Raw genomic sequence first — 27694 nt, forward strand, 5'->3', positions numbered from 1 at the left:
TCTTGGTTATTGTAAACAATGCTGCAATAAACACAAGGGGTGCATATATCTTTTTGAATTAGTGTTTTTGTTTACTTTGGGCAAATACACAGTAGTGGAATTACTGGGTCATATGGTAGTTCTATTTTTAATTTTTTGAGGAACCTCCATACTGTTTTCCACAGTGGCTACACCAATTTGCATTCCCACCAACAGCGCACAAGTGTTTCTTTTTCTCCACATCCTCCCCAATGCTTATTATCACTGGTCTCTTTGAATCTAGCCATTCTCACAGATGTAAGGTGACTTTTCATTTGTGGTTTTGATTTGCATTTCCCTGATGATTAATTATGTTGACCAGCTTTTCATGTATCTGTTAGCCATGTGTATGTTTTTGTTGGCAAAATGTCAATTGAGGTCCATTTTTTAAATAGATTATTTGTTTTTTGGTGTTGAGTTGTAGAAGTTCTTTACATATTTTGGATATTAACCCCTTATCAAATATATCAAATATTTGCAAATATCTTCTCCCATTTAGTAGGTTGCCTTTCATTTTGTTGATGGTTTCCTTTGCTATGCAAAAGCTCTTTATTTTGGTATTGTTCCAATATGAAACTTTTCAAACAGAAGAGGTACATTTTATTAGTTATGAAGGAAAGCATCTTTCAAGCTAAATTACAGTATATTTATTACATGATATATAATCACAACCACCAAGCCAGTTTCAAAAAAGACAAATTTCATATTTTAATTTATTCAGTAAGAAGACATTAAAAATACATAAAGGCCTTTTGACCCCTTATTCCCTACTCCCTAAATTTTATGTTTAAACCTGATATATATTTTGTAACACTAATGTTTTTTTCTGTATTAGAGCTTTTCAAGGTAATGATTATAAATGCAACTAACTTGAGAGAACAGGAAATAAACACATTCACCTGCTGTTTTCTAGCTCATTATCTCCTTTGTCTTTAAGATGATAATGCTAGAGAGATTAATGTTTGGGTATGAATTGCAGATACAATTTTTACATTTTCCATAATCTTGAGAAAATTTTCAGTACTATATAATCAAAAAATCAATTCCAAATACACCTGCACACATCTTATAAAAATACATTTAAAAACAAGAATAGGAAAAATTCTAAATACTGGGTCATTATTATTCTGAAGGTGAGCTGGCATCATGAAGAAGCTTTGAGTCCTTTATCTTTTTCAGGATATTCTTCCACATCAGAGGAGAACATCAACTCTGGGAGAGAAAATGAACAGATCTTACTCAAAATGGTTTCCCAGTACCTCAAAAAGAGTTTACAGCTTAGTTATAAACAGATTCTCAAAATATTGACATATTTAATACATATAAAGAAAACTCTCAAGTACAAATAAGAATTTTTAATAATGAAATCTGATTTAAAAGGTGAGTGAGGAGCACATGAGTGGTTCAGTTAAGCATCCAACTTTTTTTTTAAGTTTATTTATTTATTCTGAGAGAAAGAGAGAGAGAGAGAGAGAGAGAGAGAGAGAGAACAGAGGAAGGGCAGAGAGAGAGGGAGAGAGAGAATTCCAAGCAAGCTCCATACTGTCAGCACAGAGCCTGCTTGGAATCCTCCCTTTATCTCTCTCTGCTCCTCCCCTGCTCATGCTGCTCTCTCTCTTTCAAAATAATAAATAAACTTTTAAAAAATAAATAAAAGGCAAGTAAATGACAAATGTACAAATAGTGCATTTTAAAATGTTTAAATTTTAAATGTACTGTAAACCACTGAAAAATAAAACATATATAATGGAGACAATAATGCTTACCAGAAAATTTAAGTCACTTAGAGAACCTGGGATTATTAAACAGCTAAAAGGTCTAATTCTATAGTGACCATGATAACCTACAACGGAGGGGCAGATGAAGAGCAAGGACTTGGGACTGACACGAGGCATGTGCCCGTTTATCTTAAATGTCTTATCCCATTTAATCACCATAACAACCCAATAAGCAAGTTATTATCATCCTCATTTTATATTTACACTTTTTATCCACATAGAAGTAAAAATGTTTTATGACTCACACGGCCCTAAAAGAGAGCAGGATCCCAGAAATCTGCACAAAGCCAGCTCGATCCAGCTTCAATCCCAATCATAGTGTGGAATGTTATTAGTTGACATTTCTACATGTAAACTATTACTTAGCATATAGGTGTGTAATTTATCAAAATATCAAGACACAAAGAAAAAGAAGACCTTAGGAATTTAGTAAAATAAAGTCCTCCAATATAAATATTACATGAAAAATTCCTTGAATGACAAAACTATGCTGAGTGAAAATAGGAAACAGCAAAATACATAAAGCCTCAGACAACTTGTAAATATACTTCAAATACTCCAAAAGGAACAAAGCAACAGAATATTCAGTGAAGGAACATGAGAATTATGATGCAAAAGGTACATTTGTGAATAAGAATATACCAGAGTTAGTTTTTACAAATGGAAATACTGGAAAGATTCTCAATTCTTAGACTTCTGAGGTTATAATTAGTTGATCAAATCACAAAGGCTCAGGATATTTAACCAATCAAGAATAAATAACCAAAGTCCAGAAAATATCAAAGAGATTCAAGGGTGAGACTCGGGAACGTCTGCTAAAGAAATACAAGTTACACTAGAAATACTAAGCAGTTCCTAGAGCAGTTCTCAAGGGCTATCAGGTTGCTAATATGATTCCCCTTCTCCAGATGTTCCAAAAAGGGTCTGGGGACAATAGATTAGTAAATCTCACTTTCCACCAAGCACACTAAAGCTAGGATTACTACATATTCCATTAGACAATGAAGGGTTAAGAATTTGTGCCAGGTAGAGGAGGTAAGAATGAATATGTCTGATAAAAGCTACATAGATGAAGCATGATTTATTTCAAATTAAGAGATACTTTGATCAGAAGGAGATCAAAAGAAATGAAGAGCAAAGACTCTCTATAAAATACTTGAAGGGTTCCAAGAGAAGAATTACCTCCTAAATATAAATATGTACATGGGCCACAGAAGACTTTCACTAAGTACTCTAGGGCTCCAACTCTCTTAGACTCTCACTGCTTCTCCTGGCATTGTTTCACCACTTTACTGTTACTCTTCTTTCATTATTTTACTTTAAACACAGCTTTGTTATCAGAATATTATAAGCTATATTCAATAAAAGAAAATTTATAAAGTCAAAAGATTTCATGATATTCTTATACTATTTCTTCTTTAATACCTTCACTAAGATCCATGCCTGGCCTGTAAGACAAAAAAAGCCATGATAGTCCAACCAGAAGGGCCACCACCAGATTCACTATAATCCACGGCTGGAGAACCTGTTCCTCAACTCCTGCTGCCCTAAAGACACACAAACACTCATTAGAAATATCTTCATTTAGGTTCATATATCCAAATATATCTCTTTAAGGAACTTTAAAAAAATTAGTTCTCACCTAGAGAAACAACAAGCATGAAATAAGTATACAACATATAATTTCCCTATAAAATATACCATATATATATATATATAAATATATATGGTATATATATATATATAAATACACGCACACACACACACACACACACACACACACACACCATGAGAATAAAGGTTCAAAGGTTACTGAACTCTATCGCCAAACACATTTTCTAGGTTTCCCTTCCATCTACTGTGGTGCTACTCATGTCCCTAGCTACTCTCACAAAAAAGACTGCCCCTCTCAGTTTTGTGAACTTGACTCTCAACTCACCTGTCAGCTTCATGACTGGCCACTGATCTGTGGAGGCTGGTTCTCCTTAGATTGTTCTCTTTCTAGCAGCATTTCTGACTGCATCCCAGCTACCCACTCCCATCACTATTCTGGAGTGTTAGGCCCCTGATTGGGGGCAAAGGTACAAGGCTTCTCCAGTTCATGGTCTATGACTGATCTTACAACCGTAACTTAATAGATTTAAAACAGACTTATAAAAAGAGTACATTTCATTAAAAATGCAATCAAATAGCAATCGTTATCCATTAACCAAGGTAATGGGTATTTTCTTACCATAATTTTGGAAACAAAAACAGGGCCTTCATTATTATTTTTAAATGAAAACATGTAAGAGAGTAGAAGGATAAGAACAGTACCATTACTCCGGTTGTTGCTGTTATTTTACATCAACAATTGCTAATGCTATTGTGAGTTCTTACCAGAGGCTACCATTAACAGAAGAAGGTGTGTAAAGGTGAATTCTGTCACTTGTCATTTGCTGACTCAGAGATAATATAAGAGCAGTAAAGTACACTGAGAAAAAGACAAATGAAATTACTAATGTATTTTTAACAACCCAGTTTATTTTGAATTTATAGATTACTTTAAGGTCAAAACTCTATACTTTGGGGAATGATGACATAAAAGAAATTCATTTGATCAATTTCAATAGGCTGGCAAACCTTATTTTAATTTTCAAGAATATAGATGCAGAAGGGTATTTTGAGATGCTCATTATTTCATCATTAGAAATTATAAGAACCTAAAGGTCTCTTAAGAAATTAAATTACTTACTCAAGGTCTTAAAACTAGTTTTATTAATACTCTCATAATGTAGAACAAAATGTATTCCAAATTATCAAAAAGGTATAAAATAGTATTTGTTACTGAAATGCCATGCCAGCTGAATCTGTTTAATATCAAGTAGAAAATACAAAACTGAAACATTACAAAATATAAGACAAATCAAGCTTTTAAAAGCTATCTAGATCAACCTGTACTGGAAAACAATTCTATCAAAATTATGCCTATCATATTTTTTTAATTGCAAATTCCACTGGACATCTATAAGTAATGTTTATAAGTAGCAATAACATAAAATCTTTCTAAAAGTAAAATTAAACTTTTCTTGGTTCAAAATTACAGTGTAATTCAAGTATTACACAATTATCAAATTAAACTATTTACTCACAGAAAGATGCTAAAGCTGTAGGATCCAGGGCAAGAAAATTTCGGATTGCTACTGATGTTTTAGCAAAGTCGATCCTAGAAAATACAAAATCCGCTTGTCACAGTGCATTCATAAACCTCTCACAAAACTGTACTCTCTTGACTATCATTTTTTTCCTTCTCTATTCTAATGCTACCACATACATTGTCTATTATTAAGCTTTAAGTGGCTACAGTTTATATAAACACACATGAAAGAATATCTTATTTACAAAAGCCACATAAAACATTTAACTAGATTAATATTTAGTCAATATTCTTTTGGAGTTAAGACATTCTTAACAAATTAAATTAAAAATGAACTGCAAAATTTCATTAGATTCTACCTCTTTGTATTACCCATATCATTAGGCTTTAAGTTGCTGTTTTTCTTAAAGAGTTGAATTGTGTTCTCAAAGACATGTTGAACTTCTAGCCCCTTCCCCCTTTTCCTGTGAATATGACCTTATTTGGAAATAGGGTCTTTACAGATGTAATCAAGTTAATATGAGGCCATTAGAATGGGCCCAATACAACTGGCGTCCTTAGAGGAGAGAAGGGAAGACCATCACGTGACAAAAAAAGCAGAAGTTGGAGTGATGTGCCTACAAACCAAGGAACTCCAAGGATTGCCAGCAACCACTGGAAGCTAAGGAAAGATGTGGAAGAGACTCTTGATCCAGCCCTCCAGAAAGGAACCAACCTGGCCAACACCTTGATTTCAGAATTCTAGCCTCCCAAACTGAGAGGGAATAAATCCCTGTTGCTTTAAGCCACCCAGTTTGTAATACAATTGACCCTTGAATAACACAGGGTTGAACCGCATAGGTCCGATTACACGCAGATTTTTTTCAATAAATATAGTGCAGTACTATAAATGTATTTTCCTTATGAGTTTCTTAATAACTTCTGTTTTTTCTGGCTTAATTTTTTAGAAGAATACAGTATGTAATACATATAACATACAAAATATGTGGTATTTATGTTATTGGTGAGGCTTCTGGTCAACAGTAGGTTATTAGTTAAGTTCTCTGAGGGAGTCAAGACTTATATATCAATTTTTGACTTGCAAGGGGTCAGTACACCCAACCCCTGAGATTTTCAAGGGTCAACTGTACTTTGTTACAGGAAACCTAGGAAACTCATACAATACCCAGAGTCTCACCTATACCTGATTCAGATGATTTGGAAGATGATATCTGGAACTGTTTTCATTGACTATATTTGGAAGAAATTTTAAATTCAGAGTTGATGCTGGAATGGGTTTAGATTTGCGAGATGCTTTTGTTGAGAGTATTCCCATCCCCTCCTGCCCCCCAAAAACGGAAACAGACTGGCTTTTAAAAAGAAAGTCAAATTAATATTAATTCTCTTTTGAAAACTGTCATAGGGACAATGCTCAACATTTCTGAAGAAAAGTTAGAGGGATGTGCAGTCACAATAATCTTACCTGTCAAAAGTTGAAACTGTACTTAGAGCCAAAAGCAAGTAGAGAAGACTCTGGAATGGATATGCTAAGGTCTTATACTGTTGCAGAAGGTTTGAGAGGTTAGAAAGCTGATCTCCTGCCAGAATATATATGAAAACAATATTCCACACAGCACAGCCAGCCAAGAAGCCATGGGAAAAGAGACCAATCATCCTGAATGGAAAAGGGTTTAATTATTACACACGCATTACTAAAGTAAAAAGCTAAAATATTTTTTAAATCTCTTCACATGTAAGAATAAAACTCAACATTTCAAAAAACTAAAACCAAGCTTTTTCTTTTTATCACACTGATAGGCAGATGATTTAACTCCAATTAAATATTTTAAAAAATATACCTATTTACTATTTTAAGTTGTCAATTTTGTTCACAGTATAGAACAATCAAGACTTATTTTTAAAAAAATTATGGAACATCTGTTTTAAGAAAAGTCCAACAAAAGCAGTCACCTGAAAGCCCGGTGCACTGAGAGTGCAACATCTCTGGTCGTCCAGGAAAGCTTCACGTCCATTGACACCTCTATGTTTTCTGTGGTCTTTATCAACTCTGAACGATCAGCAGCCTGGAATCTCCCTAAGAACACATTACACACTTGTCAACAACTAGTAACATTGAACCCTGGCAGGCTGTTTACATTATTTCACACTGTAAGAACCCTCAGACTGAGATTTTGTGGTTTTTCTATCTAAAAACTCTCCCTGATCCAGTCCCGATTTCAGAAGGCTCTTCTCTTTTGGTTGCTTAAATATACTATTTTTTTATCTTTAAGAAAAATAAACAAAGTCCATATATTTCCTTCTCATCCCAAAACAGATGTTAAAGTAACAGTTTTGGAAATCAATTACATTTAATGAAATAATGAACTTTCCACCCAGAACAAAGTCTAGAAACCTTTAACATGACATAATCCAAAATATTCTAATTTTGAGATGTTAGTTTATTAAAGTTCAAATGCCAACACTATAAAGCTAAGTCAATGTTTGAAAACACTTCAAATTTCTTAGGAAAAAATGCCAGTGTGTGTAGCATGGCATTCTGTGATGACAGAGTGGAAAGGGGTTGTTTTATAAACATAAAATTCCTGTGACAAGTATCCGTTCAAGTGTCAGTACCACAACACTGTGTGAGCAGAGCATTATCCTTTTACTGTTGACAAGGCTCCTTCTTGTAGATCTACCAATCCACAAACAGACCTCAGGAAGCAGGAAAGGTTCCATTTCATTATCTTTGCCAAATCTGGCTGTCAAGTATTTGGGAGGATGAAAGACAGAGGTGCAAGACCTAATTTTCCCTCAGAAAAGACAACTTCTGGGCAAGCAACTGGTGTCTTTTATGGTCAGTTATTCTAGGAGGGAAGTTTCTGTGCTAAGGGAACAAGAATAAAAATGAGGATTCAGTGACATTGCTTAAAAACAGACTATAAAAAATAGACATTGCTTAAAAGTGAGGATTGAGCGATATTGCTTAAAAACAGAAGTAAATTAAAAACCAACATAGTATACTAGTAAAAATGCTTGACTAGAATAGTCATATAACCTCAGTTCAAGTCCCAGTTCTGCACTAACCTACTTCGAGACCCTGTCTAAGTCAGCCTCTCGGGATCACAAGTCTCTCACTGGCTAAGAACTCCAAGATGCCTCACATGGGATCTTATAGAATACAAATTCTAAAATAATTTACATAAAATCTAAATTATAAATTTTAATACCAATGTTTATTTTTCATTTGAGTTCTTTAAGCAGCATATTCATAGCTTATTCATGGGATATGTGTGGTCATGATCATGCTTTCCATATGTTTTTCTTAAACACTGCAAATGGAGTTTTATAATCAATGTCAGAAAGAATATGGAGCTACAACACTGTATTTCTTATTTAATATGGTAATACCATCATGTATTTTCTCTCATTTATTTGTAATTATAAAAATCATATCATTATCTGCCCTACCACCAGCACCACCATCATTATTGAAAACTGGTAAAGTACAACAAAAAATAAAGAAATGGGTGAAAGTGGGTGGGAGATTTTCAAAGTTACCCACAATCCCATAACCCAGAAACAACCAACATTAATATTTTGGCATATTTCCTTCTAGTCTTTTGTCCCATACATTTTTCTACAGTTGAACTCAAACTACATATGTGTGCGTATGTTTATTTTTCATTAAATCTTTCCACGAATTGGGGCGCCTGTGGCTCCGTCAGTTAAGCATCGGACTTCGGCTCAGGTCATGATCTCGTGGTTCACGAGTTTGTGTCCCACATTGGGCTCTGTGCTGACAGCTCAGAGTCTGGAGCCTGCTTCAGATTCTGTGTCTCCCTCTCTCTCTCTGCCCCTCCCCCACTCATGCTCTGTCTCTCTTTGTCTCTCTCTCACTCTCAAAAGTAAAAACATTAAAAAATTTTTAAATCTTTCCATGAAATTAAAAATTCTCTGTAAACACTATTTTTAATGGTATGGAAGATTTTATTATACAGACATACCATAACTGACTGAAATCATGCCCCTTCCATTTTATATTTATATTGTTTGCAGTTTTTCACTCTCAAGAATAACAGTATGATGGTTAGCTTTGTTTATAAATTTTTGTTCATATTTTTATTTCCTTAATTCAGATTTCCAGAAATATAATTCCTAGGCAAAAGGATATCCTTGTATCATTCCTAAAAAGCTCATATTCAAACACAAGGAAGTACTTACGGCTTTTTTCCACAAACACTTTGCCTACAGGCTGGCTAATGCCAGTGGGCACAGTGAATCTAGACTGTTGTTCTGGACTGCTTTGCTCATCAGTAATTATGTCTTCATCTTCTACTCCTAGTTCATTGGCATACTGTAATTCTGCTGGCTGGGTTTTCCTGTAATCAGGAAGAATGTAAGAAAAATGGATTATTACTGTATTTTTACAGACACACATAAGGAGGTACCTGTAAAAGAGCTCTAGACTTGGGAATCGAGAAATTTGGTTTTACTCAAATGGATTATTAACTGTTATGTGCAGCAAGTCACATATATTTATGTGGGCCTCAGTTTTCTCATCTGGAAAATGAAGTGACTGAACTAGATTTGTAAGGTTCTTTCCAAATTAAAAACGATAGGATTGTATATAAATATTGATCACTATTTATTGGGTAATTTCCAAAAACAAACAATAGTGTTATATAACTTCTTTAAAGTATCCCATTCTATTTTATCCGAGACTTAATTTCCTATGCTAAAATACACATTTTTTTTATTGCTGAAATAATCACAATTTGAATTCTATTAACATGAGAAAATATATCACAATAGCCCATTTTATTAATATTACCTTCAAATTTCAGTATGTTTAGTATCTAACTTTTTGCTATTCATATAATATCTTCTATTGATGTTCGTCTTTTTTAGAGATAGCTCCTAAATTTTTAATTTAAGTATAGTATTTTACATTTGCAGTTGTTTACCCTTTTCAAATCTATCATTAGGTTGGTTTAACTGATATTTTTGTAATCTTAATTACCGTATTTAATATGACTTAATCCAAACCTACAACTTGAGAGCTCTGAATTAAGTAGCATAGTGTCCCTGAAGAATATTTAGAAGGACACATAATTCTTACTTTGTCTTCCTTCGAGGTTTCTGAATAACCACCTCCTCAGTTGGCTCCATATGAATACCATTTTCATTTCGTAATAAAGATGCATTGGATGCCTTCTTTTGGGCAAAGGAAGTCTCCAATTCTGAAAATAAAGTATATTAAATTTTCAAGTTACTACAATATAGAAAGAAAAGTAACGTATAAAACTTATAAGACAAGAAAACTTTAAAAATTCTAATTAGAGTAGAACAGATCAATGAAACCAAAAGCTGGTTCTTTGAAAGAATTAACAAAATTGATAAACCACTAGCCAGTTTGATCAAAAGGAAAAAGGAAAGGACCCAAATAAATAAAATCAAGAATGAAAGAGGAGAGATCACAACCAGCACAGCAGAAATAAAAACAATAATATGAGAATATTATGAGCAATTACATACCAATAAAATGGGCAATCTAGAAGAAATGGAAAAATTCCTAAAAACATATACACTGCCATAACTGAAACAGGAAGAAATGGAAAATTTGACCAGACACATAACCAGTAAGGAAATCAAATTAGTAATCAAAAATCTGCCAAAACACAAGAGTCCAGGGCCAGATGGCTTTCCAGGGGAATTCTACCAAACATTTAAGGAAGAGTTAACACCTACTCTCTTGAAGGAGTTCCAAAAAATAGAAATGGAAGGAAAACTTCCAAACTCTTTCTATGAAGCCAGCATTACCTTGATTCCAAAACCAGAGACCCCACTAAAAATGGGGTGATCATGACCACCAATTTCCTTGATGAACATGGATGCAAAAATCCTCAACAATACATTAGCCAACCAGATCCAACAACATTAAAAAAATTATTCACCACAACCAAGTGGGATTTATACCTGGGATGCAGGGCTGGTTCAATATCCACAAAACAATTAACATGATTTATCACATCAATAAAAGAAAGGACAAGAACCATATGATCCTCTCAGTAGATGCAGAGAAAGCATTTGACAAAATACAGCATCCTTCCTTGATAAAAACCCTCAAGAAAGTAGGGATAGAAGGATCATACCTCAAGATCATAAAAGCCATATATGAAAGACCCAAATGCTAATATCATCCTCAAGGGGGAAAAACTGAGAGCTTTCCTCCTAAGGTCAGGAACAAGACAGGGATGTCCACTCTCACCACTGTTATTCAACAAAGTATTGGAAGTCTTAGCCTCTGCAATCAGACAACACAAAGAAATAAAAGGCATCCAAATCGGCCAGGAGGAGGTCAAACTTTCACTCTTCACAGATGACATGATACTCTATATGGAAAACCCAGAAGATTCCACCAAAAAACTGCTAGAACTTATCCATGAATTCAGCAAAGTAGCAGGATATAAAATCAATGCACAGAAATCGGTTGCATTCCTATACAACAACAATGAATCGACAGAAAGAGAAATCAAGGAATTGATCCCATTTACAGTTGCACAAAAAACCATAAAATACCTAGGAATAAATCTAGCCAAAGAGGTGAAAAATCTATATACTGAAAACTATAGAAAGCTTATGAAAGAAATTGAAGAAGACACAAAGAAATGGAAAAAGATTCCATGCTCCAGCATAGGAAGAACAAATATTGTTAAAATGTCGATACTACGCAAAGCAATCTAAATATTCAATGCAATCCCTATCAAAATAACACCAGCATTCTTCACAGAGCTAGAACAAATAATCCTAAAATTTGTATGGAACCAGAAAAGACCCTGAATAGCCAAAGCAATCTTGAAAAAGAAAACCAAAGCAGGAGGCATCACAATCCCAGACTTCAAGCTATACTATAAAGCTATAATCATAAAGACAGTATCGTACTGGCACAAGAACAGACACTCAGATCAACGGAACAGAATAGAGAACCCAGAAATGGACCCACAAACGTAGGCCAACTAATCTTTGTCAAAGCAGGAAAGACTATCCAATGGAATAAAGACAGTCTATTCAGCAAGTGGTGCTGGGAAAACTGGACAGCGACATGCAGAAGAATGAACCTCGACCACTTTCTTACACCATACACAAAAATAAACTCAAAATGGATGAAAAACCTCAATGTAAGACAGGAAGCTATCAAAATCCTTGAGGAGAAAGCAGGCAAAAACCTCTCTGATCTTGCCTGCAGCAACTTCTTACTCAACACGTCTCCGGAGGCAAGGGAAACAAAAGCAAAAATGAACTACTGGGACCTCAACAAAATAAAAAGTTTCTGCACTGCGAAGGAAACAATCAGCAAAACTAAAAGGCAACCGACAGAATGGGAGAAGATATTTGCAAATGACATATCAGACAAAGGGTTAGCATCCAAAATCTATAAAGAACTTATCAAACCAAGACCCAAAAAACAAATAACCCAGTGAAGAAATGGGCAAAAGACATGAATAGACACTTCTCCAACGAAAACCTCCAGATGGCCAACCGACACATGAAAAAATGCTCAACATCACTCCTCATCAGGGAAATACAAATCAAAACCACAATGAGATAACACCTTACACCTGTCAGAATGGCTAACATGAACAATTCAGGCAACAACAGATGTTGGCGAAGATGCGGACAAAAAGGATCTCTTTTGCATTGTTGGTGGGAATGCAAGCTGGTGCAGCCACCCTGGAAAACAGTATGGAAGTTCCTCAAAAAACTAAAAATAGAACTACCCTACGAACCAGCAATTGCACTAGTAAGCATTTATCCAAGGGATACAGGTGTGCTGTTTCGAAGGGACACAGGAACCCCAATGTTCATAGCAGCACTATCAACAATAGCCAATGTATGGAAAGAGCCCAAATGTCCATCAATGGATGAATGGATAAAGAAGAAGTGGTATATATATCCAATGGATTATTACTCAGCAATCAAAAAGAATGAAATCTTGCCATTTGCAACCACGTGGATGGAACTGGAGGGTATTACGCTAAGTATTAGTCGGTCAGAGAAAGACAAAAATCATATGACTTCACTCATATGAGGACTTTAAGAGACAAAACAGATGAACATAAGGGAAAGGAAACAAAAATAATATAAAAACAGGGAGGGGGACAAAACAGATGAGACTCATAAATATGGAGAATAAACAGAGGGTTACTGGAGGTGTTGTGGGAGGAGGGTGGGCTAAATGGGTAAAGGGCACTAAGGAATCTACTGCTGAAATCATTGTTGCACTATATGCTAACTAATTTGGGTGTAAATTAAAAAAAAAAAATAATTCTAATTAGACCAAAATTTTTTCATCATTTTACTAATTTTTAATTTTTTTTTTTTTTTTTTTTTTTTTTTTTTTTTTCAACGTTTATTTATTTTTCGGACAGAGAGAGACAGAGCATGAACGGGGGAGGGGCAGAGAGAGAGGGAGACACAGAATCGGAAACAGGCTCCAGGCTCCGAGCCATCAGCCCAGAGCCTGACGCGGGGCTCGAACTCCCGGACCGCGAGATCGTGACCTGGCTGAAGTCGGACGCTTAACCGACTGCGCCACCCAGGCGCCCCAATTTTTAATTTTTATAATGTTATACCTCTAAATGCTCACCAAAAAAACAGAAAATGTAATGCCAAAAATATGGGAAAAATTATGTAATCCAGTACCCAGAGTTTTGGGAGAGCCCCAAGATTACCTACAGATCACATATTCACCCAACAGACCCACAGGACTCAGAAGTCATTACACTCACCAGTCCTTACATTCATAGTTACAATGTATCACAGTGAAATGACATAAAGTAAAATCAGCAAAGGGCAAAGGCACATGGAGTAAAGTCCAGAGGAAACCAGGTATAAGCTGTCAAGAGTCATCTATCAATGGAGTCCACACAGGATGCGCTAATTCCTCCAGCAACAAGCTGTGACATGTATGACACTTTCTCTACCAGGAAAGTTCATTTAAACTCAGCACCCAAGGCTTTTATTGGCACCTGATTACATAGGCACTCCCTGCTTAGCACATACCACAATTCCAGATTCCCAGAAGGAAAGCAGGTGTTCAGCATAAATCATATTGTGTACACAAATGCATAGCAAACCACCCTTATAATTTAGGGAAAGTTTTATTTAAGTGTGGGGAACTGCTTATCATCCATGTTCCAGAGGTTGAAGAGGCAACCTTGCAAGTGGCCTTTCTTTTTCTTTTTTTAAATTATTCTCAAGCTAGTTGTATACAGTGTGGTCTTGGCTTCAGGGTGGATTCCAGTGATTCATCGCTTACATATAACACCAAGTGCTCATCCCAACAAGTGCCCTCCTTAATACCCATCACCCATTTTCCCCATCCCCATTAACCCTCAATTTGTTCTCTGTATTTAAGAGTCTCTTATGATTTCCTCCCTCTCTGTTTTTACCTTATTTTTCCTTCCCTTCCCATATGATCATCTGGTAAGTTTCTCAAATTTCACTTATGAGTGAAATCATACAATATCTCTTTCTCTGACTGACTTATTTTGCTTAGCATAATACACTCTAGTTCCAACCGTGTTGTTGCAAATGGCAAGATTTCTTTCTTTTTCATTGCTAAGTAGTATTCCATTGTATATATATATATACCACATCTCCTTTATCCATTCATCAGTTGATGAACACTTAGGCTCCATAGTTAATATCATCCTCAATTGGGAAAAATTGAGAGCTTTCCCCGAGATCAGGAACATGAGAAGAATGTCCATTCTCACCACTGTTGTTCAACATAGTATTAGAAGTCCTAGCCTCAGCAATCAGACAATAAAATGAAATAAAAGGCATCCAAACTGGCAAAGAAGAAATCAACCTTTCACTCTTCACAAGTGACATTAAATTCTACATGGAAAACCCAAAATACTCCACCAAAAAACTGCTAGAGTTAATACAGGAATTGATCAAAGTTGCAGGATATAAAATCAATGCACAGAAATCAGTCGCATTTCTATACACCAATAATGAAACAACAGAAAGAGATATCAGGGAATCGATCCCATTTACAATTACATCAAAAACCATTAAATACCTAGGAGTAAATGTAACCAAAGAAGTAAAAGATCTATATGCTGAAAACTATAGAAAGCTTATGAAAGAAACTGAGGAAGATGCAAGTAGGCCTTTCTAACAAGAGCAGTTTCAGGCTTGCTATATTAACTCTTTCCTGAGCACAGGGTATTAAGTTTAAGTAAGTCAATGGAGTCTTCTCATCAGCTAGCTATTCTTCCAATGTGAAAATACTGGCAATGGCTTCCTGGAATACCCTCAAAGCCCCCAGAATTCTATTTTAATAAAACACTTTAGCCCAAACTGGAAATACCAAAGAAGTAAAGCATACCATAATCATCCAGATGAAACAAAATAAAAATCATACAAAATTAAGTACCCAGAAATTTAGAAAGCTGGACTTGCATAGATGAGTACATTCTGGAATGACAGTGACAGGTGCTTTTTTGGCCCAGAACTTCTTTGGGTCCATAACTTTCTAAAAATGGTCAAGTCAGAGGCGCCTGGATGGCTCAGTCAGGTGAGCATCCAACTCTTGATTTCGGCTCAAGTCGTGATCACAGCTTCATGGGATTGAGCATCTCGTTCAACTCCATCCTGAGAGTGAAGCCAGCTTAAGACTCTCTCTCTATCCCTCTACCCCTCTCCCCTGCTTGCACTCTCTCTCTCTCTAACTAAAAATAATACATACATACATACATACATACATACATACATACATACATAAAATAAAAATGGTCAATTTCTGTAAATACATTTTTCATAAATTGTAAAACTAGGTACTGGTATCCATCTTGATTTTCAAATTTGTACCCTAACTAAATTAACTATGGTGGAAGTTTTAATTCAACTATATTTACTGCCAGTAATGAAAGAAATCATAAAACTGTCTGATCATCATTTCTGTCTCTTTTTCCTTCTTCTGCCCTCTCCCCTTCATAAATACTCACTGTCCCTGGGCACCGCAGCATCCTACTTCAACTTGCCTCTAAAAACTGTGCTCCATACTATGAACTCTTCTAGTTCCTACCCTCTCCTCCTGTAATTCTTCCATCCCATCAGGACCTACTATTTTCTAAGAGGATAAGTAATTGGTCAGGGTAGTTATTTTGTAATAAATTATTCATCAGGGGGCAATGTTAGTAGGAAAGAGCTAATCTCCCAATCCTCATTCCTTCCCTTTGTTTTACTCTAACAAAACCCATTATCTTTCTTCTAATTACTATAAAAGTCATAATGCTCAATATTTGAAAAATTAGTAAAAAATAAATGAAGAAAGACAATAAAAATCATCCCTAATTCCTTCTTCCAAAAAACCTACCTTTGCTATATCTTTCCATTGATTTTACTGTATAGATGCATGCATATACATGTGTTCTGGGTTGAACTGTGTCCCCCAATAAAAGATATGTTCAAGTCCTAACCCCCAGTACCTGTGAATGAGACTCTATTTGGAAATAGGGTCTTTGCAGTTATAATCAAGTTAAGATAAGATCATGCTGGATTAGGATGGGCCTGAAATCTAATGACTGAAATCCTTATACCAGAAAATATGGGAAAATGTGAAGACGGGTGTACAAAATGGAGTTATGTTGCCACAAGCCAAAGAACATCAAGGATTGCCAATAACCACCATAAGCTAGAAGAGGCAAGGATGGATTCTTTCCTAGAGCCTTCAGAGGGAGGATGGCCCTGCAGGCACCTTGTTTTGGACTTCTATCCTCCAGAACTGTTGGAGAATAAATTTCTGTTCGTTTAAGTTTCTCCATTTATAATCATTTGTTATGGCAGCCCTGGGAAATTAATACAACATATTTTACAAAAATAGGATCCTTTGATATATACTATTATATGTATGTATGTATATTAATATGTATGTATGTATATTAATGTATATACTATTATATGTATTATATGTATGAGTACAGTGACTCAACAGTATATTACTGATGGTTTTCCACGTCACTATTTCACCTTAACAATCCTTTTAATGGGGCCTGGTTTCTATTAAATGGATAAAATATGATTTATTTAGCCAGTATCACTTTGTTAGCTATGGTTATTACCAGTTTCTACTCCTATAAATAATGCTGAAGTTATCATCCTTTAATTATTGTGGCTAGTGTAGTTACTTCTATTTCTAGCAGTTCAGACAGGCTATACCAATTTACGCTCTTAGCAGCAGTATATGAGTGTGCCCCTTCCTCATCAATTTTTATACATATATGTAATATATGTATATGTGTATATATGTTTTATCTAACACTTTTAAATTTTATAATCTGAAAAAAAGCATTGCCAATTTGATATTTGACAGTATTTTGTTTACCTTGTGAATAGCGCCTGGGACATAGCAAGATTCAATAAATGATGACTCTTCTTTCATTGCATTGTTCATAGATTCAGTATTAACTGAATCTATCCTTTCCCCACTCATCTTAAATGTCCATTTTATCACACACTAAATTCTTATACACACCAAAATCTTAACTTTCTGTTTTAATCCCGTATTTGTATTCCTTCCCTCATAATATACAGAAATATGAAAAAAGAGACTCTCTAAAGGGTTCTTGACCTAACCTATTAGAGTTACTCCAGTGGTAAAACTTTAAGAAAGAAAAAAGTAAAGGGATACGGGTGAGGAAAAATGGGAACAGAGAAATTTTAAATCATACCCCCAATATAACAACTAGTATCACAACCTAACCTTGGTCTCTTCACATACCAAGAGGTAGCCTCGTCTTCCTCTGCTTCCTTGGAACAGGAACTTCTTTTGGTTGTTCTGTGGATTCTTTAGCTGGTGGCTCACTGCCCTCAGATGGCTTATGAACAGGAGCCTGAACAAGGCCTTCTGAAGAAGCGCTACCTGCAGACAAGTGGAATGGGAAAAAACAGGATAATTTAACCAAAGATCACTGAGTCTTAAAAAGATGAAAAAAAATGGAACTAGAATAGTTCCTAAATGATGACTAACTGTCCTTTGTTACATCTTTGCCTATAAGAATTGGTCTTAACCCACACTTATATCACATTATAAATTATAATAAATTCAGTAGTTAATATATCAAATCAATACTCAAGGGTTTTTGTTTTTGTTTTTTATTATATCTCTACATACAGACACAGATATTTTCACATCTTAAGATTTGTAACAGGCAGCAAGTAGAGTGGAGGGACGAGTTAGAGCTGACTGAGGTTTTGAGCCCAAGTGACTGGAAGAATGGGGGATTCCATTAACAGAAATTTGTGAGAAGTAAAAAATTGATTTATGGTTGAAGGTAATGATGAATTCTGAACATGCTGAGTTTAAGTTACTGACAGAACATCCAGGAGTATTAGTGGATAACTAAGACAAAAAGTTCACAAAACTTGCTTATTGTAGAACCTGTAACACATGGTTAATATGGCCTTGACTTCAGACTCTTGCTAATGAAGAGATTCTTTGACTGAAATTAGGGATCCCAGGACATTGTGTCTCTAAATCCAGTATCCTGTTCAAGGGTCTGAAATCAATCACAGCTTAAGACAATTTACGTTGTCTAGGGATAAAAGACCTCAAAGAGTCCAAGAATGCTGTGGAAGTAAGAGTTTAAGTAGTACAATCCTTTATTCCACGAATGCTTCTAGACACTCTTCAGGCTGCCCACTGCCTTGTTCCTCACTATCACCTTCCACTTCCTTAAACTGACTTTGATTCTATCCTCAACACAGCAGTGACTTGGGACTTCTGGGGCTTTGCCTCTACCTCATTGGTGATGTTTGTCATGCCTAAGGTCCTAGAAAGTCTTGTGACCCCACAAAAAAAGAACAACTTCTTACCTAGTGTGTTTTTTGTTCTGGGCTTCTTTTTCTTAGGACGACTAAGGGGAATATCACCTATAAAACACACACAAAAAAAACCAGAAAAGGCTGCCTAAATTTCAATGCAGAGAGCAGTCAAAAGGAACTTTTAGTAGGGAAGACCTTTCCCTCTCTTCCCTAGGTCCAGCCAACTTGTACACATTAGGGGAAGGAGGCAAGAACTTGACAAAATCAAAGAAAGCTTATAGTATAATGCCAGTAGCTCACTGTTGGTCAGTAATATTAGAAAGAGCGACATTAAAAAAAGAAAGAAAGAAACAGTGACATTTCTAATACTAGAAAAGTGGGCTCACAAAATATTCATCTGATCACCCACATTTTCCAGCCCCCTTGCACCCAGGTGTGGCCTGAGACTGGGTTGAGCCAATATACTGTGAGAACTGATGTGCCAAAACATTGAAAGAGCTAGTGAGTAACTCTCCAGCTTTCTCTTCCTTTGCTGAAGTATGTTAAGATGGCAGAGCCACAGAATGGAAGTAGCCTGAATCATGACGTCATAGCAAAGAGTGGTGAAAGGCAACTGGCCTGGATTGTTGCCACGGTGTACTTAGAAATATTACCCAGAAATATTAACCAGAAATAACCTTGTATGATATTAAGTCAGAGATTTTGAGGTTGGTATAGCATAGCCCAGTCTATCCTGATTAAATGAGACAAAAGACAATGTCATCCCTACTACAAAACTATAAACTAGCCAATGGTCATGTTGTGGTTGACTCCATCCTGGAATGAGTGCTTTCATATTTGTAAGGTAAAGTATCACTCATATAACTAGTGCTATAGATCAACCTTCATTTAAAAAATTGCAGTCATAAGGATATTTTGCTAAAAGGATAAAAGTATATTGCAATATTATAAATTATACCATTCAGATTCAACTTTAAGAAAAACATTAAGGAATCAAATTAACTTTTGAACTCCCAGTTTTAAAAATTTTACATTAAGGATGAACTAACTCACCTTGAATAGCACTTTACATGACACCGACCAAATTTAATTAGGACAAAGACAAAAAAAAAAGAAAATATTAATTAGAAATCTATTATATTGTTAGACTGAAAACTGACTTAAGTCATTGTAAATTTAAAAATAAGCTTTCACAGAGCCAGCTAGTGTATAAACTAGCATATTTTTATAAGTAAAAAAGCTAATAAAACTGTTAACAAAATAACCCCAATAGTTTCTGAACTTACATATACATATTACCTACTGTCTATTAATAAAGTGGATTAAGCAGATTAAGAATTCTTATTTTGTCACTGATTAAAACCAGCTTAAACTGAAGAAACTATTCTAGCAACCCAAAGAGGATCAAAGGTCTTATAAACAAGACATTAAAACATTCAGAATGGATCCATTATCTTACCATGTTGACATTCAGGCTTCGAAACAGAACATTTAATTATAACTGTAATCCTAATGATTCAAGAATTGTTTACCTTTAAACTTTTAGGAAGCCTTTTTCTAAAATTTTCAAGAAGTTTTCTCTGAATTATTATAATTTTGCAATTGTACTAGCCAATTTTTTCACTTTATTCATTTTACATTTTTAAAACTCAATAAAAAATAAAACTAACTTATTTTTACCTTGGCACAGGTGGAAGGGCTCGTGGAGGACGCTATGGGGAGAAGAAGAAAACTGCTTGTAAGTAAAAGCCTCAGAACATCTTCATGTACTTCAAATCTTTTGATAACCCTGTTCATCAAATGAAACCCAAGAAGTAGTACTGAGAATCAGATGGGCAATTCTAAATTTGTCTTAACAATTTCTAAATTTCATATAAAATTCCTTCCTTCCTACTACTCCTTTCTGTCTACATGTCAGGCTGTGTCCTAAGGACTACAGTTACATTAATGAACAAAACAGAGAAATCCCTGCTTTTATGGAACTTTCTTTCTAGTAGTTAAGTATAAGAAGATTACACATATGCACATGCACACACATACACACACACTCGCACACACACAAAAAGGAGGGAGGATGTGGAGTGCTACTTTAGTTAGGGAAAGTCTCTCTGAGATATTTGAGCTGAGACCTGAATAAGAAAGGAGCCAAAGGGGAGCAAACACAAATGCTTTTAAGAGAGATTACAGTGTTTCAGCTAAAAGAAGGCCAGTAAAGCTGCAGCACAGTTACAAAGGATAGGCAGGGGCCAGATTAATTAATTGGGGTCTTTTTTTTTTTAAGTTTATTTTTTTGAGAGAGAGAGTGCACACCTGAGTGGGGTCAGGGCAGAGGGAGAGGGAGAGAGAGAATCCCAAGCAAGCTCCTCACTCTCAGCCCAGAACCAACAAGGGGCTTGATCCCACCAAGGGTAAGATCATGATCTGAGCCCAAGTCCAGGGTCTGAGGTTTAACAGACTGAGCCACCCAGGCACTACCATTAGGGTCTTGAAGACAAAAGGTGTCCAGATTTTGTTTTAATTAAACGAGAAGCCAGTGGAGGTTGTATGTCACAGAGTAACACACTTTTTTAAAGAAATCACTCTGAATACAGCATGAGGAATGCATTTTAGGGCAGAAAGAATTACACACACACACACACACACACACACACACACACCCGTTATAAATGCCACTTTACATGAATAAGAGAAAGTGTTTGCAGTCCAGAGATTACAGATGAGAAGCATTCTGCGATCTTTCAAAATAAAATACTAACAGAAATACCTCAAAATCAATCTAATGTCCCACCTGTCTCATGTTCCTTGCAGAGGGCATGATTCAAAAGGGTTACATTTTAGACACTCTTAGTTTGTTCTACGATCGTTCCATTTAGCAATCCATTCGTTCAAACGGTGTATTAATACAAATGCTACGAGATTAGGACAAAGCAGTCTGTCTTAATACTATCTGGTAGTTAAAATTACAACTGGAAAAAAACGATAGTCATAAGAAAGCGCTATTGTAAAGATGCTATGGATCGCGTTCTGTCCAAGGATTCAATTCACACGTTCCACATTTCAAAAGTCCCGCAAAAATGACGTGTCACCCATCCACAAAGCCAACTTTAAGCCCCATAAAAGCAGGACAGCTCGACTGAACACAAAATCCTAATAGCTCAAACATAACTAAGGCTCGCTTACCACCTGCTTCTTTCCCATTCGGTCTAAAACCCTGCTTCCCCGCGGCGCTCAGCCTCCAGGTTCGAAGAGCTCACACCCCGCCCCCTGCTCGCTCCCGCCCGGGCAGGCCACGCGCAGGCGCCGTGCGTCATTGGACTGCGCGGCACTGGCTGCTGTGGCGCTCAGCCCTTCTCGGCAAGGTGGGGGCGAGGATAAGCGCGGGGAGCTGGTTGAGCCTTTGCAATCTAGCCTTGCAGAAAAGGGGACGTCGGAGTGGGGGTTGACGTGCCAAGGAAAAGAGACTCCAGCGGGCATAGGACAGCAATCACGGTTCCACCCATGGTTTCCCAAGTGGTTGCAGTGATTTGTTCCTGGGAGGTGGGAAAAGACCATGATTAAGTCTCCGCTAGGAAACTGCGAGCTCTTTCCTGGGCAGGTAAATGCCCTCCGGGAGGAATCCGCATGAGAGACCTCGCTGGCAGCCCGGGAACACGCAGGGGGCGGGAAGGCAGCGGAGAGAGACGTTGTCATAGCAACATCCGGCGCTCAGGCCACCAGAAACTTCACGCCCTGCTTCTCCCCTGGCTCCAGGAGTTCGGGTCCCGGCGTCGGGAAGAACTTCTATTGCCCGCTCCAGTCTAATCCTGTGAGCACCAAATGGGTGGACGCGCACACATCACTGGCAGTGCTCTCCCTTTGCGATCCCCAGCCCTAGGCACGGCCCCGCCTCAGGGCCAGCTGAAGCGTTAGGACAGCACCCTCCACCGCTGCCACTTCCGTGGCCGAAGAGCCGCTCACCGGTTCGGCCTCCAGGCGGAGACCCGAGTCCGCCCTCATTGCGCTCTCCCAGACGGGGTCTCTCAACGCAACGGCCGGCGGCCCGAGCCTGGCTCCCGCGACCGTGCCTCCGGGACCTGCGTCAGGCCGGGGCTTTGCGGTGTCGGGTTAGGCCGCAGCTCTGGGGGCCAGGTCTCTGCCCGCCGTAGCTGTGTCAAGCCCCGCCCACCAAGGCGTCAGAGTTAGGGAGGGGCGCTGTTAGCCCTGTAGTGAGCCTGGTGGAATCACTTTTGTCAAGCAGTGAAGAAATGAATCAAGTAGGCAGTCAAGGGCTGTGAGCAGAGAATAGATACCGCTAAACCCAAAACACTCTGTTGGTACCGAGAACTGATAATCGGCAATGCCAAGATTGCCTAGAAGAGCCAGGCACTGATCATCCCTAGAACCAGAAGTCTGGAAGGGCTAAAGTTACAGAGAGGGAAGGAGGCAAAGCATAAGAGACTCTTAAAAACTGAGAATAAACTGAGGGTTGATGGGGGGTGAGAGGGAGGGGAAAGTGGGTGATGGGCATTGAGGAGGGCACCTGTTGGGATGAGCACTGGGTGTTGTATGGAAACAAGTTTGACAATAAATTTTATATTTTAAAAAAAAGAGAAAAAAACATTTTACCTTACATGGACAAATATGAATAAATATCAATTGAAATATTAAAAAAAAGAGACTGATCTCTGAACATAATAGAAACCACTCCACTGCTTGAACATAATGTGCGGGTAGCAACCAGAGCTGACCCGGACCGGACTGAGTTTTCATCTGAAGGAGGCACTCATTGACTGACTTGGCGTTTGATTCTTTAACTTCTTACCCTTGTATCTTGTTTATTGTGACTTTATCTTGTGTCACATATGTGAAGTCAAGTTAAACAGGTAGTGAAATGTCATTCAGTTTGGAATCCTGCATCTGTTAAAATTGTGTAAATCCTGCTTTATGAGTGAATAAAGCTGACATTATGGAAAGGCACAACTCGTGTACCACCTTTACAAGATGCTGGAGACACCCACGCCCCCCCCCCCCACACACACACACAAGCCCAGTGTTTCAGGGTGGGTATGTATTGATACAGACTAGTATCAGATTTTTTTCCAGGTGTGTGGGTGTGGGTGTGTGTGTGTGTGTGTGTCCGTCTGTCTCTGTTGATACAGGCAATTCTCAAATTTTCGCCAGTTGTTTATCTTCCATCTCTGTAAATCAAGTTTAGGAAAACTTTTTCTCAAACAGAAGATGAAATCCGAGATAACCTAAGTATCGTTAAAAATGACTTAATTCTCTTTGGTTGGGGTTTCTTGGGGGGTTAATTTTTTTCTTTGGTTGTTTTTTTTCCCCCTTTGGTAGTTGTTTTTTTAAGATAATCACTTTAAGTAAAAAAGAACTACAAATACCTTGAAGTATGCACTTGGTTTCTTTTATAGTTAAGAAAGAGATTGGAGGAATAGAGGGATGGTTTGGGTATGGGGAATGTTAGAGAATGATGCAGAAGATAAACAGATACAGGGCCAATAAGAGTGACTGCAAGTCTCAAGATCTAGGGAAAAAGAAAAATAAGACTTCGTGGAATAGCATCCTCACCTTGTGGTTTTCTCAGATACGAGTCTCTAGGACTAAAGTCAATTGCCCTTTCCTAGTTTAGGCATAATATGGATGTTGGCTTTTAGGCAAATTAATGATTGTTACAGCTCTGAACAGAAGAATAATTTTTTCCTTGCAGATTGATTTATAAATGATGAGGGCAGTGTCTCTTCTGTAAGTTTTCACATTAGATGTGAAATGTGTACATTAACCCTTCTTTCTTGCTAAGTCAAGTAAAAGCCATTTTCATAAAATAGAAGTTTCATGAGGCAAAATCCAGTTTCTGAAATTAAATACTACTTATTTTATTTAGGGAAGCTCTTTTATCTGAATTGTACAAAAACCGCATGAAATCTATGAAAGGTTCTTACACTCACTGGCTTAACATTGTTCGTACTCCTACCATTGCTGCATGTGAGGTAAAGGAAAACATTTTTTCCTGAAAGCCAAGGAGGTAATTCTACATACATACAATGCAAATATTTTTTTCAAACCGGACTAATTAATAAACTGCACCACTTTTAAAGTTGTACACATTATAATGGAGCAAATCCTGCTGTTTTAGATTGCAGCTGTTATTCCAGAGCTCTGTAACAGATGAGTATTGTTAAAACCCCAGCATTAAGCAGAAAGCCTCATTAAGACTCAGTATCAGAGGAAACCCATGTTGCTGGTACCCACTGAGGCTCCTCCTGAGCCTTCTGAACTGCAGACAACAATTGGGCACAGGCATCTTGCAAGTTGTCATTCACAATCACATGATCAAAAAACTGGCCAAACTGTGTCTCCATCTTTTGGGCTAAATCCTCCATCTCTTGTAGATCTTCATCCTTTAGGAGAAATGAAAAAATATGGATAGCACAGACTTAATAAGATAAATATAAATAATACACAGTTTGTTTTGATGTCATATTCAGTTGTGAAACTATTTATAAAAACACTTAGGTCAAATAAACGTCCTCTATTCTAAACCACAAAACTTATGTTTCTATCTTTACTCTTACTAAATGTTTCTCTGGTCAAGACTTTGCAAAACTAAGTAACAGTTGGTAGCCAGACCAACCCCCTCAACTTCTTATTTGGACTTAAATTATATTATTCTATTATCTAAACACTTGAAGCTTTCAAACCATATATAACAAAGAAGACCATATATAACAAAGAAGAAGAAGAAGAAGAAGAAGAAGAAGAAGAAGAAGAAGAAGAAGAGGAGGAGGAGGAGGAGGAGGAGGGCGGCAGAGGAGGAGGAGCAGGAGGAGGAGGAAAGGGAAAGAAAGAAAATGAAATTTACCAGTTAAATATAAGTAAAACTTACACATAAATTTCAAATGAAATTTTAGAAGGTAAAATACAGTTTCTACAACTAAATACTGATAAGAATGATATCATTCTGCCACTTTCAACATGAAGATGGTGACCTGGTTCTATTGAATTAGACATACCCTAATTGTCCTTTGCCTCATGATGCCATGACTTAATTCACTTTTGATATCGATTTCCTCTATTGTGAAATGTTCATTTAGTGAGAGTCATTTGGCCTTCCTCGGAACTAATGCATTAACTTCACTGCTGTTATTTTCTTATTTGTCCATAACAATTAAAACAGTACAGCTTTTTTTTTTTTTCCAACGTTTATTTATTTTTGGGACAGAGAGAGACAGAGCATGAACGGGGGAGGGTCAGAGAGAGAGGGAGACACAGAATCGGAAGCAGGCTCCAGGCTCTGAGCCATCAGCCCAGAGCCTGACGCGGGGCTCGAACTCACGGACCGCGAGATCGTGACCTGGCTGAAGTCGGACGCTTAACCGACTGCGCCACCCAGGCGCCCCAACAGTACAGCTTTTTGACAGTGCAATCATAAAAAACAAATAGGGGGGAGCTTGGGTGGCACAATCTGGTAAGCATCTGACTCTTGGTTTTTTAGCTCAGGTCATGATCTCACAGTTTGTGAGCTTGGGTCCCAGGTCAGGCTCCACGCTGACATCGCAGAACCTGCTTCATATTCTCTCTCACCCCCTCTCTCTTTGCCCCTCTCCTGCTCGCACTCTCTCTCTCTCTGTCTCTCAAAGTAAATAAATAAACTTAAAAAATAAAGTAAAAAGTAAACACAAATACAAATGCAGGCACTGCAATGTTGTGGCAGTACTCCTTTACAAGACGACAATACTCATGATCCAGAAACAATTTTGTTGATTTGTTTAGCTGCCATAAAAATGAGAACACAATTTTAAATGCCTATGAGATTCAGAGAATTTATCCATGGACTCCACTGTCTGAAACGCAAACTGAAGAATCAGATTCTCATACAGTAGTCACTTAAAAAAATATGAAGACAGAAATAATAACAAAGGATTATACAAATATACCTGTTTTTCACTTCAGAAGCACATATATTAAATTTGGGGTTTTTTTAGTTTTTTTTAACATTTATTCATTTTTGAGACAGAGAGAGACAGAGCATGAATGGGGGAAGGTCAGAGAGAGAGGGAGACACAGAATCTGAAACAGGCTCCAGGCTCTGAGCTGTCAGCACAGAGCCCGACACAGGGCTAGAACTCACAGACCATGAGATCCTGACCTGAGCCGAAGTCGGACGCCCAACCGACTGAGCCACCCAGGCACCCCTTAAATTTGAAACAATACAGATTAACATGGCCCCTATGCAAGAGAGACATGCAAACTTATGACGTATTCTTTATGTTTAATTTCAGTTTTATAAGATGAAAAAGTTCTAGAGATCTCTTGCACAGTGTGAATATATTTAACACTACTAAACTGTACAGTTACAAATGGTTAGGATGTTAAGTTTTATGTTGTGTGTTTTTTACCATATACACAAAAAAATAAGTGGATGTAATATGTTAATCTAGGTGATGGTTATCTGGGTATATGCACATGTAAAAATTCATTAAGCTGTTATACATAAGATTTATACACCTTGCTGAATGTATATGATGACTTAAAATAGTTAAGGTAGATTTAATGAAAAAAATAAACTGGAAAGAAACTAGTTATTCCAGGAAGAGTTCACTGATAAATCCCACCTGTCTTGGCCCCTCTATTATTTCCATCATCATTAATACATAATATTTGCATTTAGAAATATATTTTATATAGATAACTCATATTACATATAAGATATATTCACTACAACATTTTAAAAGTAACTTCTCAAACTCTTTCATAAGATAAATAATAAAATATAAACATCAGGCTTGTGCACACCCAGTTTCCACGTGGCGTTGCAAACTGTGGCTTGAGGTCATTTTTTTTTTTAAATTAAGCCAGACTAGAAAAAAAAATAATCGTATCATAGCATTTATTAAACATTATTTTAATATCTACAAATGATATCCAGTAAAAAGGACAAACCATAGGGCAT

The 27694-nt window shown here is 36.9% G+C and overlaps 2 protein-coding genes and 1 pseudogene across 4 annotated transcripts in view; 1 reads left to right on the forward strand and 2 right to left on the reverse strand.

The window, feature by feature from the left end:
• Positions 1-512: 512 nt before the first annotated feature.
• On the reverse strand, positions 513-22862 carry TMEM237 (transmembrane protein 237). Of its 3 annotated transcripts, none has more exons than XM_030326618.1 (13): positions 22708-22860; positions 20431-20462; positions 19804-19814; positions 18802-18858; positions 17708-17848; positions 10034-10154; positions 9136-9293; positions 6883-7006; positions 6395-6586; positions 4928-5001; positions 4176-4269; positions 3222-3343; positions 513-1230 (listed from the first exon to the last, which is right to left on the reverse strand). In XM_030326618.1, exons 1-13 carry the CDS (start codon positions 22744-22746, stop codon positions 1163-1165), a joined length of 1233 nt encoding a protein of 410 aa, XP_030182478.1. In that variant the 5' UTR covers positions 22747-22860; the 3' UTR covers positions 513-1162. The 3 variants fall into 3 exon arrangements, with proteins under 3 accessions (XP_030182478.1, XP_030182479.1, XP_030182481.1); XM_030326619.2 differs by lacking the exon at positions 22708-22860 and adding an exon at positions 21931-22029; XM_030326621.1 differs by lacking the exons at positions 513-1230; positions 4176-4269 and having other exon boundaries at positions 3228-3343; positions 22708-22862.
• A 1832-nt stretch (positions 22863-24694) lies between these two features.
• Positions 24695-27694, reverse strand: part of MPP4 (membrane palmitoylated protein 4) — a 39630-nt gene continuing 36630 nt past the window's right edge. Inside the window, 1 exon segment of the mRNA XM_030323761.1 lies at positions 24695-25142. Within this exon segment, the coding sequence (XP_030179621.1) occupies positions 24951-25142 (192 nt within the window). The 3' untranslated portion in view covers positions 24695-24950.
• Positions 26916-27015, forward strand: LOC115522603 (annotated as a pseudogene).

Source organism: Lynx canadensis, chromosome C1 (genome assembly GCF_007474595.2).
Source record: "Lynx canadensis isolate LIC74 chromosome C1, mLynCan4.pri.v2, whole genome shotgun sequence".
Lineage (NCBI taxonomy): Eukaryota > Metazoa > Chordata > Mammalia > Carnivora > Felidae > Lynx > Lynx canadensis.

Bases quoted from the DNA above. Each gene is read 5' to 3' on its own strand.
- TMEM237 (XM_030326618.1), bottom strand. From the start codon at position 22,746: ATGAGGGCGGACTCGGGTCTCCGCCTGGAGGCCGAACCG. The intron at 6,587-6,882 runs GTGACTGCTTTT...TTTTCCATTCAG, and splicing joins TCAGTGCACCGGGCTTTCAG to GATGATTGGTCTCTTTTCCC. The intron at 1,231-3,221 runs GTATTAAAGAAG...TTTCTCTCCCAG, and splicing joins AGGCATGGATCTTAGTGAAG to AGTTGATGTTCTCCTCTGAT.